An 18,590-nucleotide genomic window follows, 5' to 3' on the forward strand; every position below is an offset into this window, starting at 1 on the left:
AAAGAATTTTTTTGTTCATAAATCATATTTAAAATAAATTATATCTCATACATGTAAAGTCAATAAAAGTGTATAAAAACAAGATATCACTTGGGCGGAATGTGTCTCTATCAAAAGTTTTATCACAGATTTTACTTCTTCTTCTTTCCCTTCTTTTTTCCTCCTTTCTTTCCTTTTTTGCCTTTCTTTCCCTTACCACCTTTTCCTCCTCCATCTCCGTCTTCATCTGCCTGTGCAGCCTTTGCCCTCTTTTTACCTAATGGAGTTTTAGCATACCAACCCTGCAAGAAAAAGACAAATAGAGTTCTTACTTATTTCACTTCCATCATTTTGTCATGGTATCTCTAGTTGAAATAATGGTTGATAACAAGTCCTTACCATCTTAACTATAGTCCTACAATAAATCCCTACTTAACCCTAAAAAAGTTCTACTCCAAAACTTTTATTCTCTAAACTTTTTGTGCAAAAGCGTACAACTATATATCAACAACAAAAAAAAAAAATCTATAACAGTTATAATTTTTTATTTCTCTGTCATTTAAGCTTCCTCTTCATGTGATCAACTCATCAAATGAGTTTATTCTGACCAGTCACTTAAATGACTGTTCTTTTTAAATAGGGTCCATTTTAGCCAGTGTAGCTATAAAATAAATTAAACATGCTTTAAACGATCCATTCTCCTAAATCTATGAAGGCAAGTGAAGCTATACAGTCTATGTATCTTAAATTTCTCTTTTCTTCTTTATATATAAGATCGATTTTTGCCAGTGTAACTATATATATGCTACATACCTTGAATGACTCTTCTTCTTCTTTATATATAGGGTCTATTCTGGCTAAAGGAGCTATAAATTCTACCGATGTTAAAGGTTTCTTTGATAATGCCTGAATTCTTCTCTCTGTTAGAATCTGTTGAATAGCTGTTACCATGTGACCAGGTGTATAACCGTCCGTTACTTTGGAAAGGGAGCTGACATCAAGATGATTGGTTAAAGTACCACCATTTTTCAATATTAACCTTCGCCATAATACTGTAATGAAAGCATATGATTAGAACAACTATAACTACAGGCCTTAAAAAAAATGTGTTTTATGAAACTTGTTATTGATTGTCTTTAGTTATAAGGTTGGATTTTTTTGTCTCAGTGGATTAGAAATTGCATGTAGATGGCAGATTTTTTATGTCTCTGTTAACTTCATTCAAAATTTTTTAAGATTCAGGGACTTTTGTCCTTCGAAGCAGACCATATATTAAGCTGAAAATGTTTTTGAGATTTAGTGTCCTTTGATTGCTGTTTCATAGTCATATATACCAACACCTGACAAAGTATAAAGGACACATACTGATAATAGATATGAACTTGATTATTTGTCTACAGCATTTATTTATGAAAGTTTTGAAGATTCATTGAAATGATCACCATGGTATTTTATTTAACATTAATTTTGCATTGGAAGCAGATCAGGAGAGTCTAGCATTTCTAGTTGGTACATAATTCTAACTTTTTTTAAATTACCTCTTATTTTTTCAAAAAATTTAAGTTTTGAATCTTAAGTATACGTACAATGTCTAGATGCATAGTCTGGTCTTGGTATGAGAATAATTCTTTGATATGATGACGTCAGTGGTTTCATCTCCCCATCAAATGGACACCGTGAAGTTCCCACTAATAATAACCTATCATCTCCTTTTATAGTTTTTAATTGTTTTGGAAGTTCCTTTTTTAATCTTTTTGGATCAGTCTACAAAATAGCAAAAATACAATATTGTAATGAAAAGATCGCAGCAATTTCATTTCTCATTCTTAACGTTTGTCCTTTACATAAACTGAGGTGGATTTTTTTTCTTTCCAATATTGAGTATGCCTTTGTTTCAAAAATTAAAAGCAAGATAAAATAAAAAATAAATAAACATCTAGCTTCTTCAACAACACGTTTTTAATAATAAAAATAAGTTATTAATTTAATTAAACAATGAGCATATGGACCAAAATTTGGTATTCAGCCTTTGGTTTCTTTTTGTATCCTTTTTTATAAGTTCTAAAATTTTAACTTTTATTTTGTGGGTTGTGTTGGTGTTAGAATAGTATGAATGGAACAATTGAGTTTTTCGAGAAAAAATTAATACATTTTGATTCACCGTTTACGTGACAGGAAACCAAACAGGAAACCAATCTTTATTTTCTTTATTTTGCACAATATAATTCAAAAGGCATAAATAAACACCATTACTAGTGTTACTTGCTTCATGTTAATATTTAAAATCTATTTTCAATGTTATATTAAAGTTTTTTTTAAACGTGACAGGAAACCATAAGAAACCGAAAGCATTTTTTTAGTTTTATTTTATTTATTTTGTAAATACTAATTAGAATAGAAAACCATGTTGATCCTTCAACTGTATTCTTATCCCACCAAATATAGTCATAGTGTTGTATTGTAATTCTGAGATCAATCAGCATACATGTATAGTGTAGATGTTCCTGATGTTTTAGTGTTCATAGTGTACTGCAAGTAATTTCTCATTGTGAGCTCTGTAGAGTCTGACAATAAACTAAGTGTATATACATATGCCTAGAAGCAAGAAACAACCTAAGACAAAACTCTATAAGATAAACCAAGTATGTGCACAGCTTAAAAATGATGCCATATATTCTACTATAAGGCATAACAGGTTACTGAGTACTGTAAAGACTCTGCTTAGTATCATCCTATGCATTGACATATACCCCATATTTGCAAGGGAGTGCAGCTTCTCATATACCAATTTCTACATTTACATGTATGGATAATTTGACGACGGATCTTACCACTAGTATAGTAATAAGAAAGGTGATGTCGACTTACTATTTTGATTCTCGATTATATCACTCCCTAATGTAATAATTAGACAAAACTAAAGTAGTTAATAATTTCTATTAATAAAAAACATAATATCAAAATATTTACATACACAATAAATCACTCAAAATTACTCTAATCAGAAAGATTATACTATATTACATAACTTCTTAATACAAAATAACTAAAAACTTATACTTGATTTGGGTTTGGGGCAGACTCAGCATTTTCTAAATTACTGACATAATTAAACTCGGTGTAGCAGCTATTGGAAAGCTTTTAGAACATAAGAGTAAGTGTTTACTCACTGTAAATGCTATAGCTTAGGCTACAAGAGCCGGAATAACAATGTCAGTAATGCACATGGAAGTAATGCTCAACTCGGTGTAGCGGTCAACTCGGTGTAGTTAGCTACAAGAGCCGGAAGCAATGTTAGATGCTACTCGGTGTACCCAGAACTACAAGAGCCGGAAGACAAGTGTGCTACAAGAGCCGGAAGAGCATTACTTCAAATTGATGTGGATGAAGATAGCAAAACTGCTAGACAAATTTAATAGCCCATTCAAATATTAATGTACATGTACTGTACATGGAAACAAATGAAAACTACAGAATTTTGGGGAATTAATGAATTATGTATTCCCATTACCAGATTAATTAATTAATACGGCCAATATGGCTTTAACAATTTTAACTGAATCTGCCCAAAGTACATGCATATAGTCGACAAGTGTAAATACATACAATAATCATGATAATGTACTAAATTAAAAGGATAAATATATGAAAAAATATTCACAAGAAGTTACATGTTAACAAAGCAACATTAAATGTGCTAAACAACATTCAAAATTTATGGAAGAGCGGCGGGGATGGTGGTGGCTGTATAAACTTTGATAAGACACAAGACCTGGCAGTAACAATGTTAAACGATCAATGATGTCATAATTAATTAACAGCCAATCAAAAGCCTTAAAAATCAGAACTAAAAATAACTGTCTTATAGTTGAGTCTATAGGAACAATTTAACAACATAAACATGACTTATACTTATAAGTCTTAATTTATTTTGTAAATACTAATTAGAATAGAAAACCATGTTGATCCTTCAACTGTATTCTTATCCCACCAAATATAGTCATAGTGTTGTATTGTAATTCTGAGATCAATCAGCATACATGTATAGTGTAGATGTTCCTGATGTTTTAGTGTTCATAGTGTACTGCAAGTAATTTCTCATTGTGAGCTCTGTAGAGTCTGACAATAAACTAAGTGTATATACATATGCCTAGAAGCAAGAAACAACCTAAGACAAAACTCTATAAGATAAACCAAGTATGTGCACAGCTTAAAAATGATGCCATATATTCTACTATAAGGCATAACAGGTTACTGAGTACTGTAAAGACTCTGCTTAGTATCATCCTATGCATTGACATATACCCCATATTTGCAAGGGAGTGCAGCTTCTCATATACCAATTTCTACATTTACATGTATGGATAATTTGACGACGGATCTTACCACTAGTATAGTAATAAGAAAGGTGATGTCGACTTACTATTTTGATTCTCGATTATATCACTCCCTAATGTAATAATTAGACAAAACTAAAGTAGTTAATAATTTCTATTAATAAAAAACATAATATCAAAATATTTACATACACAATAAATCACTCAAAATTACTCTAATCAGAAAGATTATACTATATTACATAACTTCTTAATACAAAATAACTAAAAACTTATACTTGATTTGGGTTTGGGGCAGACTCAGCATTTTCTAAATTACTGACATAATTAAACTCGGTGTAGCAGCTATTGGAAAGCTTTTAGAACATAAGAGTAAGTGTTTACTCACTGTAAATGCTGTAGCTTAGGCTACAAGAGCCGGAATAACAATGTCAGTAATGCACATGGAAGTAATGCTCAACTCGGTGTAGCGGTCAACTCGGTGTAGTTAGCTACAAGAGCCGGAAGCAATGTTAGATGCTACTCGGTGTACCCAGAACTACAAGAGCCGGAAGACAAGTGTGCTACAAGAGCCGGAAGAGCATTACTTCAAATTGATGTGGATGAAGATAGCAAAACTGCTAGACAAATTTAATAGCCCATTCAAATATTAATGTACATGTACTGTACATGGAAACAAATGAAAACTACAGAATTTTGGGGAATTAATGAATTATATATTCCCATTACCAGATTAATTAATTAATACGGCCATAAATCAGATTGAATACATGAAATGTATGCGGTCTGAGTGCCCCAAAATTAAGTAAAAGTTATAACAACCAAAGATATAAATCAAAACAATACATTTATATACATGCAATCTTATCATTGTTAATACATGTATCATACTACACTACATAAGTCCTAATTATTCCTAAACCTAAATGACAACAGACATAGAAGTGATCCTAGATCGATCTGCAATATAGTATACTGTAAAACTAGTACAATGTATCTCATATAATAATATATAGTTATATAATGATTGACAAATTTGCCAATTTTATCAATTCTTTGCTAAAGAATTTTGAGCTCTTTTCAGGTCAGACTCTGAAATTTTTATATATCTACAGTAAGCATCTGAAGACCATCTTCCCATAACTTTTATCAAGTGGTCTTCAACCTGAACTGAACCGGCAGTTGTCGCTGCCCCTATACGAAAAGAATGGCCACTGTAATAGGTAGAGTCAATACCTAAACTATCTAAAGCATGTTTGAATAAAGAGAGAAATTTAGCTCTGGTGACAGCAGCCCCAGTTAAATCGACAAACAATGGAGTTTCAGGAGACGGGTTCCTTTGAAAGCGATTATTCATATACAAACAGCATATCCTATGTGGGCAAATCTCAGTACCTGTTTCAAAAAGTTTAATAGTCACACCTTGTCTAAAAGGATCTGTTTTAGAAATTTTAAGCTTAAGATGTATACTGTCGCTTAGAATAGTAATATCTGAAATACATAAATTAAAAGCTGGATCAAAATTTCCACAACTATCAACTGTGAATTCACCACATCTTAAAAAACCAAAAAATGCAACTGTACACATAGTTTCTAATAATAAATTCTCATAACTACTGTTCTGGCGCAGCCAGAGACAGACTTTCTGTAAAATATCAAAAGTTATAGGGTACCTTGGTTTAGGATTGGTTTTATAAGTACGCTTTACTCCATTCAGTATAGCTTTGAGTCGTCTTAACTTAGTTAAATCAGGATAATTAATGTTAAGTTCTAAACATTTGAACCTAATACCACACAAATACAATTTAATAGTACTATAACTTATATGTAGTCTACTTTTACAATAAGCAACAAAAAGTAATAATAACTGTTCATTGACTGGTACACAGCCAGGCAATATTAAAGCAACAACACCAGTTAATAACAAAAAAGAAGTGTATGATCTAAAACCAGTTTCATAAGTTTTTCTTGTGCCTGTAGATATTGCTGCCTCCCACAACTGGCTAACTACGGTGTCGAGCTCCATAACACAAGTTGAGGAGGAGGAACTTTGCATGGAACCTCCTGTGCTTCTTTTGCAAGGCGACGAAATTTGTTTATCATTTAATGGGAAAGCCTGGCTACATGGAGATTCAGCTCCTGCACTGGTGCTTGGCCTTGGACCGGGATCGTTGTTTCCCATGGCTGCGTATGCAGTGCTGAGGTTGTTATCCTCAACGCCAACGGTTACTGGTTTGTCATTGATGTTAATTAATTTAATAACTGTCTGCTGTAAACCCAGCATCGTTCCTTGCATGGACTGCATTGAATTTAACATCCCTGTCATAACTTCATTGTTGACATTGGCACTGGGCGCCGCCATATTGGATGACGTAGATCCGGTCGTTCCACTCTGGAAATTCATCCGCGGTTCTGTCACGGATCTGCTCCTAGCCGAATTACTTCCGCTGTCCGAGATTAAATCTCTTTGATCGGGAGCTTGATTAGAACTGGCAATTGTAACTGAGTTCAAATTAGAACTTGCATCAGCAGTAGATGTACTTGGTGCAATGTCTGATGATGCTGATGTCTGTGAGGTGTTGCCTGTCATCTGTTGGTCAGCTGGGGCGATGTTCCTACGCGCGATGTTATCCATGTAAATCTTCTTAAGCATGTTTTTTCCCAGAGAAACAGGAACAAAAATGTTAATACTTTCCAATTCAACTTTCAATTTGTTAGCAGTCCAGTTAGCTGGGTCGGAACTGTTCCACTGATTAGACCTCTGTCTGAAATGAGGTGCACGGCGATCGGCCATGATCACTGAAAGGTCAATGTCCGAGTGTTTATGTTTTAATAAATTCCACTTCGCAAATAATCTGAGAACAGTTATATCCTTGGAAAACGTATAAATATCGAATGATGATAATAATGTCAATAGTGTAAATAAGTTGTAATAAAATATAGAATGTTGTATATAAACTCTGTATAAACTTTGATAAGACACAAGACCTGGCAGTAACAATGTTAAACGATCAATGATGTCATAATTAATTAACAGCCAATCAAAAGCCTTAAAAATCAGAACTAAAAATAACTGTCTTATAGTTGAGTCTATAGGAACAATTTAACAACAATTGAATTTGTTTGTTAGCTTTTTGGTCATGAATGTTTGTCTCTAATATTTAATTAACTGTGCATTTGTATTCAGATATCGCAGATCAAATTTATTCGTTCATTGTTTAATCATACGTTTTTTGATTGAGTTAAGTCTGCCAATTGATATTTTATCGTATGTTTTTCTTTGTTGTGATGTTATGCTATTGTTTCAGAAAAAGGGAGAAGGTTTGGATCCATTAAAACGTTTAATCCCGCTGCAAATGTTTGCACCTGTCCTAAGTCAGGAATCTGATGTACAGTAGTTGTCGTTTGTTTATGTAATATATACGTGTTTCTCGTTTCTCGTTTTGATTATATAGATTAGACCGTTGGTTTTCCCGTTTGAATGGTTTTACACTAGTAATTTTGGGGCCCTTTATAGCTTGTTGTTCGGTGTGAGCTAAGGCTCCGTGTTGAAGGCCGTACTTTAACCTATAATGGTTTACTTTTTAAATTGTTATTTGTATGGAGAGTTGTCTCATTGGCACTCACACCACATCTTCCTATATCTATGACTTATACTTATAAGTCTTTATTGCAAAATCTGCTTAAAATAATCTGAACAGTATACTTTTTCTTAAAATCCATCTTAAATGTAACAGTATTATAAAACTCCTAAATATGTGCTTGTTTTGAAAACAATTAGTACAATTTATTCAGAATTTTCCATATTTTCTTCATTGATACAGGATACCATAATCGTTGTATCTTGATGTTTTGGCCAAAAAAATATATTTATATTTGGTTTTGAAATTCCAGTTATATAAAATTTATTCCAAATCATTGGCAATGTAAAATTCTTTAAATCCAGTAAAGAAAAAAACTTTTAACTTGGAATTAAAATCTTTAAAATAAGCACCATGCGATATTTGTGACCTGTACACCATCTACATGGTTTCCACATTTTAACCTACTTTAGTGGGCTAAAATCAATAAAGTACTTCCTTTCAAGTCATGCCTGGTAAAAGTTTACTTTTCCTTTGACAAGTTTATTGCGTTTCTGAAAAGTGTTTGCAGAACATGAATAAAAAAAAATAATTAAAAATTGTGACAAAGTTACCAACTTTGTACATTCCTAGTGTAACGGTATATTAACATGCATTTTTCATTTAATTATCTTTATTCACCTAAAATATCCAGTAATATTTACTGCTGAAGCAAAATCAATCCAACGAACATCGGCACCATGATAAGAGACGTAATTTCGATTGAATTTTCCAAGGACCCTTTACATCGTTATTGGGAAACGTAGTGTGTTTAAACGTCGGTCAAATTTGAAATCGATTTTGTCAAGTCATTGGGCATTTATTTTCACACAAGATCGTATGTAACATTATGCACATAGGAATAATAATAGACCCCCGGCGCAATCTCTTTGAAAATTGTATTTTCCTTTTTTAAACAAGTCGAAACAAGTCTACAGATTATGTTTGCTAACATCCCGTTGGAAACAAAAACAATGTTTAGAACTAGTATATCATATGTCCGGCTGTAAGGGCGTGATCACATGTTAGTCACATGTTTCACGTATGACCGGAAATGATTAGAACTTAAGGACAAAAACAATTTTAATAAATAACTGGACTTCTGTTTCGTGTGAAATGTAACGCATAACGATAACGTCATTTTCTTACTTAATTATTACGAAGATCAAAACAAGAATGTAAATCATCTCTGATTTACCTGTTTGAACATCTTGCGAGAGTTCATATTTGCATATTGTTTTTAAGAATTCTATTACAACAAAGCAGATTACATCATCTAAAATTTGCGTTACGAAATCGGACACAAAAATCACGCCACTGTTCTTACATCTGCTACATAAATACTTATAGTTCTCGGCATTTTTTTCTCACTATTCTTATTGGTCGATGTTCTTTGTTATTTGAAAGCAAAAGTTACGAATTTGCCGGTTAACTTTAAATCAGTCAGCGTTATGCTCTTCGGAAGCAAAAAGTAACGCGAGAAACGACACAAAAATACGGTTGTAGAATCTTTGAAATTCATATATTTCAATTTTTTTTCTAGGGAAGAGTAGCATACACTTGTATGTTAATAAAAATATCGGCATCTTTAGATGTAGTTACAACTTTTCTTACAGTAATTCAAATTTTATCACTTTTCTATAGTTATAGGAAACGGGGCCCAATAGCAAATTATGGTCCATATATATAAATATATATAGGATATCTTACCGGATCTGTTTTTGGAACTTTCTTTTTAAACATTCTTTCACAATCTCCAATATAAATAACAGAGGGCTGAAGTTCTCTTCCAACCTACAATAAAACAAATAATTAATATTTCTCAACTAGAAATAGACAAGCTAACATATTTAAAGGTGTCTGAGGATAATTACATTTCTTTATAAACACATATATTTCAAGGAAGACATAAAAAAACATATATCAGAGATGGAGGATCTTTCCAGGAATCATGCGTCTGTATTGAATAGTTATTCGAAAAGTTCAAGTTCAGAAAAAACAGTCTGAGAGTAAAACATTTAATTTTAAGTTTTAAACATGGTGAAGTTGTTATAAATCTTTTAAACCTTTGAACTATTTCAACTTTGACAAAAAAACAATTATGTATCTATATGATTACTTTTAGGTTCTTATGCTGATAATCACACTGAAAAAATTTAGTCTGAAAAAACAAGTTACAAAATCTTTAAGAAACACCTCTTGAATTCAATAACTCTACTAACTTTAAAAACAAGATGCATTAACATTTTTAATCCATCTTTTCCAGGATATTTGCCTGCTAAGTTTGCCGCTGACAAATCAAACATGTTTGCTCCTGTTTCATTACACATTGCCTGCACTAACATCTTTTTACCAGTCCCTCGTGGGCCAGCCAGTAATATAGATTTAGTTAAAGGTGCTTTTTCATGAACTGCTGGTGAACCTGCAAAGGAGAATTCAACATGTAACACATATTCGAATCATAAATCGCTTTTGTTATAGTATTTACTTCATTATGACATGCTATGTACAGTTACTTAATTAAGGAAATTCAAAGGAGTTTGATGTATTTTATATGTTATTACTGAATTTTTTTTTATTGCTGCCACATTGATTCTTTTTAGTTAGTACATGATATATTTTAATAAAAATTCATGCAAATTATGAATTTTAATAGTTAAATGATAAAAATAAAGAAGAAGACTACTGCGGATTCATCTATTTTCCTTCGAACCAATTTTCATTTTTTGCCAGTATGTGCTAAAGTCTGAATACAAGCCTTTAGAAAATTTGCAATTCAGTGAAAATTTGTGGTTCTCCTGACTCCTGTACTCCAAATGAGTATTATCCTGATTTGAAGTCAAGACTTCAAAATGCATATAACCTTACCAAGAGGTAAAATGCCAAACTCTGTGACTAATCTTCTGACATCACTTAATGATGGCATAGGTTCTATATTAGCTTGACGTAAAGTTGTTCCTAAATAACTGTACTCTCCCTCATAGTCTGACAACTTGACTTGTGGTGTTCTGACTATTATACCTTCTCTAACCAACTCTTCATATAGAGAGTCTATTGTCCTGCACAAAATAAAATAAAAATAACGAGTTATTTTCATTACATGAACTTCTTAATTAAAAAGTCTAGAAAATAAACGCATTTGTACTTTTGGTATTAAGCAGAATTTTGCCTCCGATTTACCTTAGATCTACTCTCAATCACCTTTTGACGTCAAGCTACAATCACTTTTTGATTGTGACGTCAAATGTTTTGAATTATGATGTCAAAGTTTATGGGAACCTGTGTGATTTTACGTAATGGCAGCCAAATTTGCATACAAGTGTAAATATGCCTATTAGAATACTTTGATATCCTGACTATTATAAATCAATTCATTGACTTTTCATTAAAAGAGTTTCCTGTTAACTATACAACTTTGGAGAAAATGCAATATGTTTTTTTCCGTAATATTTGTACAGCATGTTGAAAATAACAATTCAAATGTAATGTTCTAATGTAAATTGTTTCTGATGTCATATTTCCCCATTCAAACAGCCTTCAGTTTTTACTTTAATAATATTCCAAATAAAGAATAGTGTTAGCCAAAATTTACCTGTCAGAAGTTATGTCTTTGTCCTTCTTCTTCTTTTTTCCTTTCTTTCCACTTTTCTTTCCCTTCTTCTTCTTCTTCTTTCCAGATTTTTTTCCTTTACCTTTCTTTCCCTTATCTCTATCAACAGCCTAATGTCAAATACAGACAAATATTATAAACAATATAAGAAATTAAAAAAAAGAGTAAAAACTAGACCTAAAATTTCAAATGATATGGTTTCTTTAATTCATTTTGTTTCAAAAAATAGTTTCTTTACCATTATGTACATTCATCCCAAAAACCTTAATCTTCCTGTGAAACCCTTACCATTTTAACAAGAAAAGAAAAGAAGAGCGCTCCAACACAAAATTGACCAGGTTTGTTTCACATGCACGGTGTATTGGTTTTTGTTTTTGTTTTTAAATTGCAAATTTTAAATATCTTTCAAACTTATTTCAAATACAATATATGTAAAATGATAACATAAATTTAAGTATGTATTTGTAATATAATTAAATATTTCTCTTACTAGGTAGAAAACCTTTATGGCTTAACTATGAGAGTGTGAACCTTATGCATAAAGCTGTTTAAAAATTAATCTATCAAGAAAAATAATTTATTTGTTAACCCTTAGACTGCTACGCGCGACTATTGTCGTTCTGATAAGACAGTCCGCTACTGCTACTCGCGACTATAGTCGTTTTCCGTACTCGTTTGTTTACACAGTTACCATGGAATGGGCGGAGTCAATATTCATGAGATTGCGGCAGTTTCGACTTGTATGGATTCAGATTGGCTTAAAATCTGCGTTCTTTCGAGTGTCTCTTGACTTTTAATCAGGTATAAGCGATAAACCGAAAGTGAAAATTTTTGATGAAAAAAGTGACAAAATGGCGGACATTGTTTGGAGAAATGGCCAACACATTCAGAAGTATTTCAATGATAACGATTTAACAGCGGCGGACGATTAAAAGGATTAGGACGAGAACCGAAGATATAATAGACAGAAATGAAAGTATTCTATCAAAACTGCAAACAGAAGACTTTTAAAGCGAGAATTACGGGGATTCCCAGACATTGTGTAAAATGAATGACATGAAACAGGATTTGCGATGTTTATCATTTCGCCTTTCAAATGTGAATCAATATTGACTAACATCGATAGACCCGAACTTTAAGTTTGTCAAGATTATATATTGATGAAAGCTTTAAAAATGAACTTGTCGTGTAAATATATTTGTACATGGAAGTAAAAGTCGGCGCAGTGAAAGTTGGAGGAAAATACTGGAAAATATTTGCATAAAAAAGGCCGTTGGTCTGAGAAGAAACTTTTATTTTTTGATAATCACAATGGAACTTAGTTCTTAAAAGAGATTTTAAACTATATTGGTTCAATTCTGAAGTCATGGATACTTTTACATTGATGGATCGTTTAATAAAACATGAAAAAATAAGTTTACCTTTGTTTACCTATTTTCGCACCTGTACAGGTAAAACATGACCAGAGACTCACACAAAAATAAAATAAATTAAAAATACAGAATCTAACAATACTTTTTTATATAACTTTTATTGATGATAATTACACCTTATGTAAGAATCCGGGGTTTTGATTGGTTAATAGCCAGTGTATTTTTCACCAATTTACTGTTATCAAATGAATATCGTTTAAAAATTAATCTATCAAGAAAAATAATTTATTTGTTAACCCTTAGACTGCTACGCGCGACTATGTCAATTGGACATGCTTTGATACTATTTATGCACTTGAATTTTTACTTGATAACATTTTTGTTCGCTTTGGAGATTCCGTATATCGTCAAGTTATTGGAATTCCAATGGGGACTAACTGTGCACCACTTATTGCGGACCTGTTTTTGTATTGTTATGAGTTACAATTTATGACTAAAATTAGCAAAGACCCATCAAAACAACATTTGATACAAAAATTTAACAATACTTTTAGATATTTGGATGATATATTGGCTCTATATATGATATATAAGGGTCTTTGCATCAGAACTAAACACATTTATTTCTAAAAAAACAGTTGTTGGCATGACACGGGTTATGTTCTTCTCATATATTTTATGATAGTATGATACTAAACCCCTAAAGGGAGGGATTGTACCTGATATTCATATGATGAAGACATAATCTTCCAATCAGTTTAATTGAGGTCTGGAGCTGGCATGTCAGTTAACTGCTAGTAGTCTGTTGTTATTTATGTATTATTGTCATTTTATTTATTTTCTTTTGTTACATCTTTTGACATCGGACTCGGACTTCTCTTGAACTGAATTTTAATGTGCGTATTGTTATTCTTTTACTTTTCTACATTGGCTAGAGGTATAGGGGGAGGGTTGAGATCTCATAAACATGTTTAACCCCGCCGCAATTTTGCGCCTGTCCCAAGTCAGGAGCCTCTGGCCTTTGTTAGTCTTGTATGATTTTAAATTTTAGTTTCTTGTGTATAATTCGGAGTTTAGTATGACGTCCATTATCACTGTACTATTATGCATATTTTAGGGGCCAGCTGAAGGACACCTACGGGTGCGGGAATTCTCGCTACATTGAAGACCCATTGGTTGCCTTCGGCTGTTGTTTGCTCTATGGTCGGGTGGTTGTCGCTTTGACATATTCACCATTTCCTTTCTCAATTTTATCTAAATAATGACGACTTCAGTATGTATACTAAAGAAATTTATCCTGTAGAACTTACTTTAAATAAAGCTAATGATAACAATGACCACTGCCCTTTCCTCGATCTTGATATCTATATCATAAACGGGAAGCTTAATACAAAAATTTATGATAAAAGAGATGATTTTTCATTTCCTATTGTTAATTATCCATTTTTAGATGGTGACGTTCCCTTGTCACCATCTTATGGTGTTTATATATCTCAACTTGTACGATTCGCTCGTGTATGTAACAATGTATTAGATTTTAGCGAGAGAAATTTATGTATTACTGAAAAATTATTACACCAGGGTTTTCGATATCACAAACTGGTCAAAACATTTACTAAATTTTATCACCGGTATAAGGAAATAATTCGTAAATATAACTCAACATGCAGACATCTTATACGTTCAGGTATTTCACATCCAAAATTTTATGGAAATGTTCTTTATAAAGCACAAAAATGTCAGTATTCTCCTCAGAAACTAACAAAACCTTTAAATAGACTTATTAAAAGGGGATATAGTTACGATACTGTTGTCAGGTCATTAAAGATTGCATATTTTGGCTTTAACATTGATTCACTGATAGGGTCTTTGCATCGGAACTAAACACATTTATTTCTAAAAAAAACAGTTGTTGGCATGACACGGGTTATGTTCTTCTCATATATTTTATGATAGTATGATACTAAACCCCTAACGGGAGGGATTGTACCTGATATTCATATGATGAAGACATAATCTTTCAATCAGTTTAATTGAGGTCTGGAGCTGGCATGTCAGTTAACTGCTAGTAGTCTGTTGTTATTTATGTATTATTGTCATTTTATTTATTTTCTTTTGTTACATCTTTTGACATCAGACTCGGACTTCTCTTGAACTGAATTTTAATGTGCGTATTGTTATTGTTTTACTTTTCTACATTGGCTAGAGGTATAGGGGGAGGGTTGAGATCTCATAAACATGTTTAACCCCGCCGCAATTTTGCGCCTGTCCCAAGTCAGGAGCCTCTGGCCTTTGTTAGTCTTGTATGATTTTAAATTTTAGTTTCTTGTGTATAATTCGGAGTTTAGTATGACGTCCATTATCACTGTACTATTATGCATATTTTAGGGGCCAGCTGAAGGACACCTACGGGTGCGGGAATTCTCGCTACATTGAAGACCCATTGGTTGCCTTCGGCTGTTGTTTGCTCTATGGTCGGGTGGTTGTCGCTTTGACATATTCACCATTTCCTTTCTCAATTTTATCGTTCATTTTTAACGCCGCCGGGGTATTTGCTAAAAGGATATGCCTTTTTTACCCTCTCTGCCGTGGTATTTGCCAAAAAATACTCTATCCGACTGGACGCTTGTAACGTCACGATCATCAATGCGTTTTAGTACATTAACATTCGGTGTAATTAAACAGATATATCATGTTATTGAGGGGTATTTGCGAAAAATACCAGTCTTGAGAATGAATTTCCCTCGCCTTACGGCTCGTGAAATTTAACATTCTCTCGACTGGTATTTTTCGCAAATACCCCTCCTTAACATGATATATCTGTTCAATATTCAATATTTACAAAGATACAGCAATTGTAAGTGAACATGTTTATTTCATCAGTGATTAAAATTTTACTCAGCATTACACAAAAGTACAATAGAAATCAATGCAGCAGTCTAAGGGTTAAAATAAAACGCATCAATCGCCCAACCTAGGGTTAACTATAATTAAGTACACATAGAGTAAAACCTACTCCGGTTTAAATCTCAAACAAAAATTAGAACTTACAGCTTTCAGATTTTTCAGTTCTGCTCTCATTAGTTCATCCACTTGTACTCTGACTTCTTCCTCGACTTCTTTTCTCTTGTTTTCTTTAATCAGCTCAGCATCATGTCTCTGTGAGAAATTGTCTTTCTCATCCCTGGTGACCCAGACACCTGAAAATCAAAAGGATTAATTACAAAAGGAATTTTAATATAAAATTATCTGTGTTCCAACTTTTATATAAACACATATTTTCTGTTGTTGACCTGTAGATTTCTTTTGGTTATTTGTGTTATTGGGTTGCTGTTTCATTGATACATTACCCAAATCTCCTAGTATCAATATTTTGCCTGCTCATTCATGTATGACACCTTTGTTTAGATATATGTTATTTTGTTATATTTAATTTTTCTAGCACTGCAAACAATACCACCATCAGTTGTTTTGCATTTTTAGAAAACCATCTCATTAAAATATACGGGAATAAGAATTCAAAGGGAGATAATTTTTCAAAAAGAATAGTCTTAAATTGTTTACCTTTATAATCTTCATGTCCATCTTTTATAGCAGGAACAAAAGAGGATTCCTGCATCTTCCATCCTTCTTCCTCTTCCTGTGAAAGTACATAAAACAGGTTGCTTAATATTTATCCATAATATTTATAAAAAAAATGTTTCTGTGAAGAAATGACATTGTTTGAATGTTTGATTGAAAAAACATGCTCTATGATCAATCTTACAAAAAAATATTTTGAAATATGTCAATTAAGGTAATGGTCGCAATTTATCACAGATATATTAGATGCGTCTCAGTGTTATGCCATTGTAGCTAATATTAATTGCAAGTTATGCTGTTTCTAACATAGACATAGCAAATTGACCGAAAAGTGTAGAAAAATATCTAAAGTGCAGTAATATTTTAGGCTACAATTCATCATAAAATATACTGTAGATGGAATGCCAACCTTGACTTTCTTTTTCACCAAAAGATATTTTCTATAAAATCATTAATTCTTACATCATCATCTCCTCCCTTCTTTCCTTTCTTCCCTTTCTTGTCTTTCTTTCCTTTTTTCTCTTTCTTATCTTTCTTCTTGCCTTTTTTGTCTTTCTTTTTACCACCACCTTCCTCCTGGTAAATCATAGAAAACAAATAGTAATTTAGTAATATAATTTTTACCTGTAAGCTTTTAAATCATTTGAATTTGACAGCAAGTAAAAAGAATAAACTTAAGTAATCTAATGTTATTTGACTTAATTTGTTAAGTCTCTGACACTTACATGTCTTGTCAGTGACCTGAAATTGGTCCTGAAATATCTGATATTTGTTTGTCTGCCATTCTCACATGTGTAAAACTCTTATAATTTATATTTTTTCCATAAAAATACTTTCTGTCTACACTTTATTTATGTCTTACTTTTTCATATGTTTAATGATTTTTACTTTCCGCATGAAAAAAAAATACAGGGAATTTTTGGGTAAATCACAACAACAAAATTGGCTTAAATATTTAAATTAAACTAAAAAGCAGTACACAATTTAAGTCTTGTGCAAAAATGTATTTTTTCAAACTGTTATTTCTAGCTTTAAATGATAATTTTTTAACCAAAGAACCAAATACTAATTTAATTTTTTAATAAATCATTTTCTCCAAAAGCAAATTCAACCAAATTTTGTGAGGTAATAGTTACTATACTTGTGGTGTATTTCCAAGAAAATAAGTGTACAAGAAAAACAAACTTGTACAAATATTATGAATTTAGTACATGCACAAGTATCATGAACTGATACTGCTTTAAAGACTATATAAAGTATTGTTAAGGGTTGTGTATTACATACATAACATTTTTTTATATTCTATAATAAACATAAATCCGGCTGATAATAAAGGAAACTTTTTTCAAGTGGTGCAGGGCATTTGCAATAAAACTTGTTGTTTTTGTTTATATATGTGTTTTATACCTGACTCTGAAATTCCCGTCTTTGCTAAAGATTGTACAATAAAGTAGGAATACAATAAATGTTAGTTCTCATAACACTGAGGACAAGAATTGAAAATTAAATGAAGTTATTCTCAACATCAAAACTTCTGTGATAATTTTTTTTTAAACTTTGGAAACTATGAAAGATACTGTGGATTCATTTTTATTCGTGGTATACCAATTTTCGTGGGTTTCGTGGTTCACAGCGAACCACGAATTTAAGAATTCAACGAAGAATAATCCCGAGAAATGTGTGTGGAGTCGGTTGTTTATTTCCGGTTATGTTATGCAGTTCTAGTATAGTGTTGACCAGCGATAAACATTGTAACATAACACGTGTTCTTTATGGAAAGAAGATACAAGTATTTTGATTAAATCTATAATAAATATATCGAATATCAGTGATAATTTACTCGTGTTCTTTATTGAAAGAAGATACAAGTATTTTGATTAAATCTATAATAAATATATTGAATAGCAGTGATAATTTACTTTTTAAAATTGATTAAAACTGTTTATGGAAAATAACTGCAAGTTGTTAATTACAGTGTCATAGTTTGGTTTACCAGTGATTAAAAATCAATAGGATTAAGTACGGGGATATTGCCCGTAGGTAATATTGTTTATGACAGGAACATTTATTTTCACACCTTATACTTATA

General features: G+C 32.0%; 1 protein-coding gene across 1 annotated transcript in view; it reads right to left on the reverse strand.

The window, feature by feature from the left end:
• The window catches only part of LOC139490939 (dynein regulatory complex protein 11-like), a 27,341-nt gene continuing 8,751 nt past the window's right edge, over positions 1–18,590 (reverse strand). Inside the window, exons 9-18 of the mRNA XM_071278089.1 lie at positions 16,964–17,077; positions 16,484–16,559; positions 15,971–16,119; positions 11,529–11,656; positions 10,805–10,995; positions 10,159–10,358; positions 9,647–9,730; positions 1,566–1,743; positions 793–1,031; positions 1–281 (exon numbers count right to left, since the gene is read on the reverse strand). Of these exons, the coding sequence (XP_071134190.1) occupies positions 132–281; positions 793–1,031; positions 1,566–1,743; positions 9,647–9,730; positions 10,159–10,358; positions 10,805–10,995; positions 11,529–11,656; positions 15,971–16,119; positions 16,484–16,559; positions 16,964–17,077 (1,509 nt within the window). The 3' untranslated portion in view covers positions 1–131. The remainder of the gene's footprint in view (positions 282–792; positions 1,032–1,565; positions 1,744–9,646; positions 9,731–10,158; positions 10,359–10,804; positions 10,996–11,528; positions 11,657–15,970; positions 16,120–16,483; positions 16,560–16,963; positions 17,078–18,590) is intronic.

This window comes from Mytilus edulis, chromosome 1 (genome assembly GCF_963676685.1).
Source record: "Mytilus edulis chromosome 1, xbMytEdul2.2, whole genome shotgun sequence".
NCBI classification, from domain to species: Eukaryota; Metazoa; Mollusca; class Bivalvia; order Mytilida; family Mytilidae; genus Mytilus; species Mytilus edulis.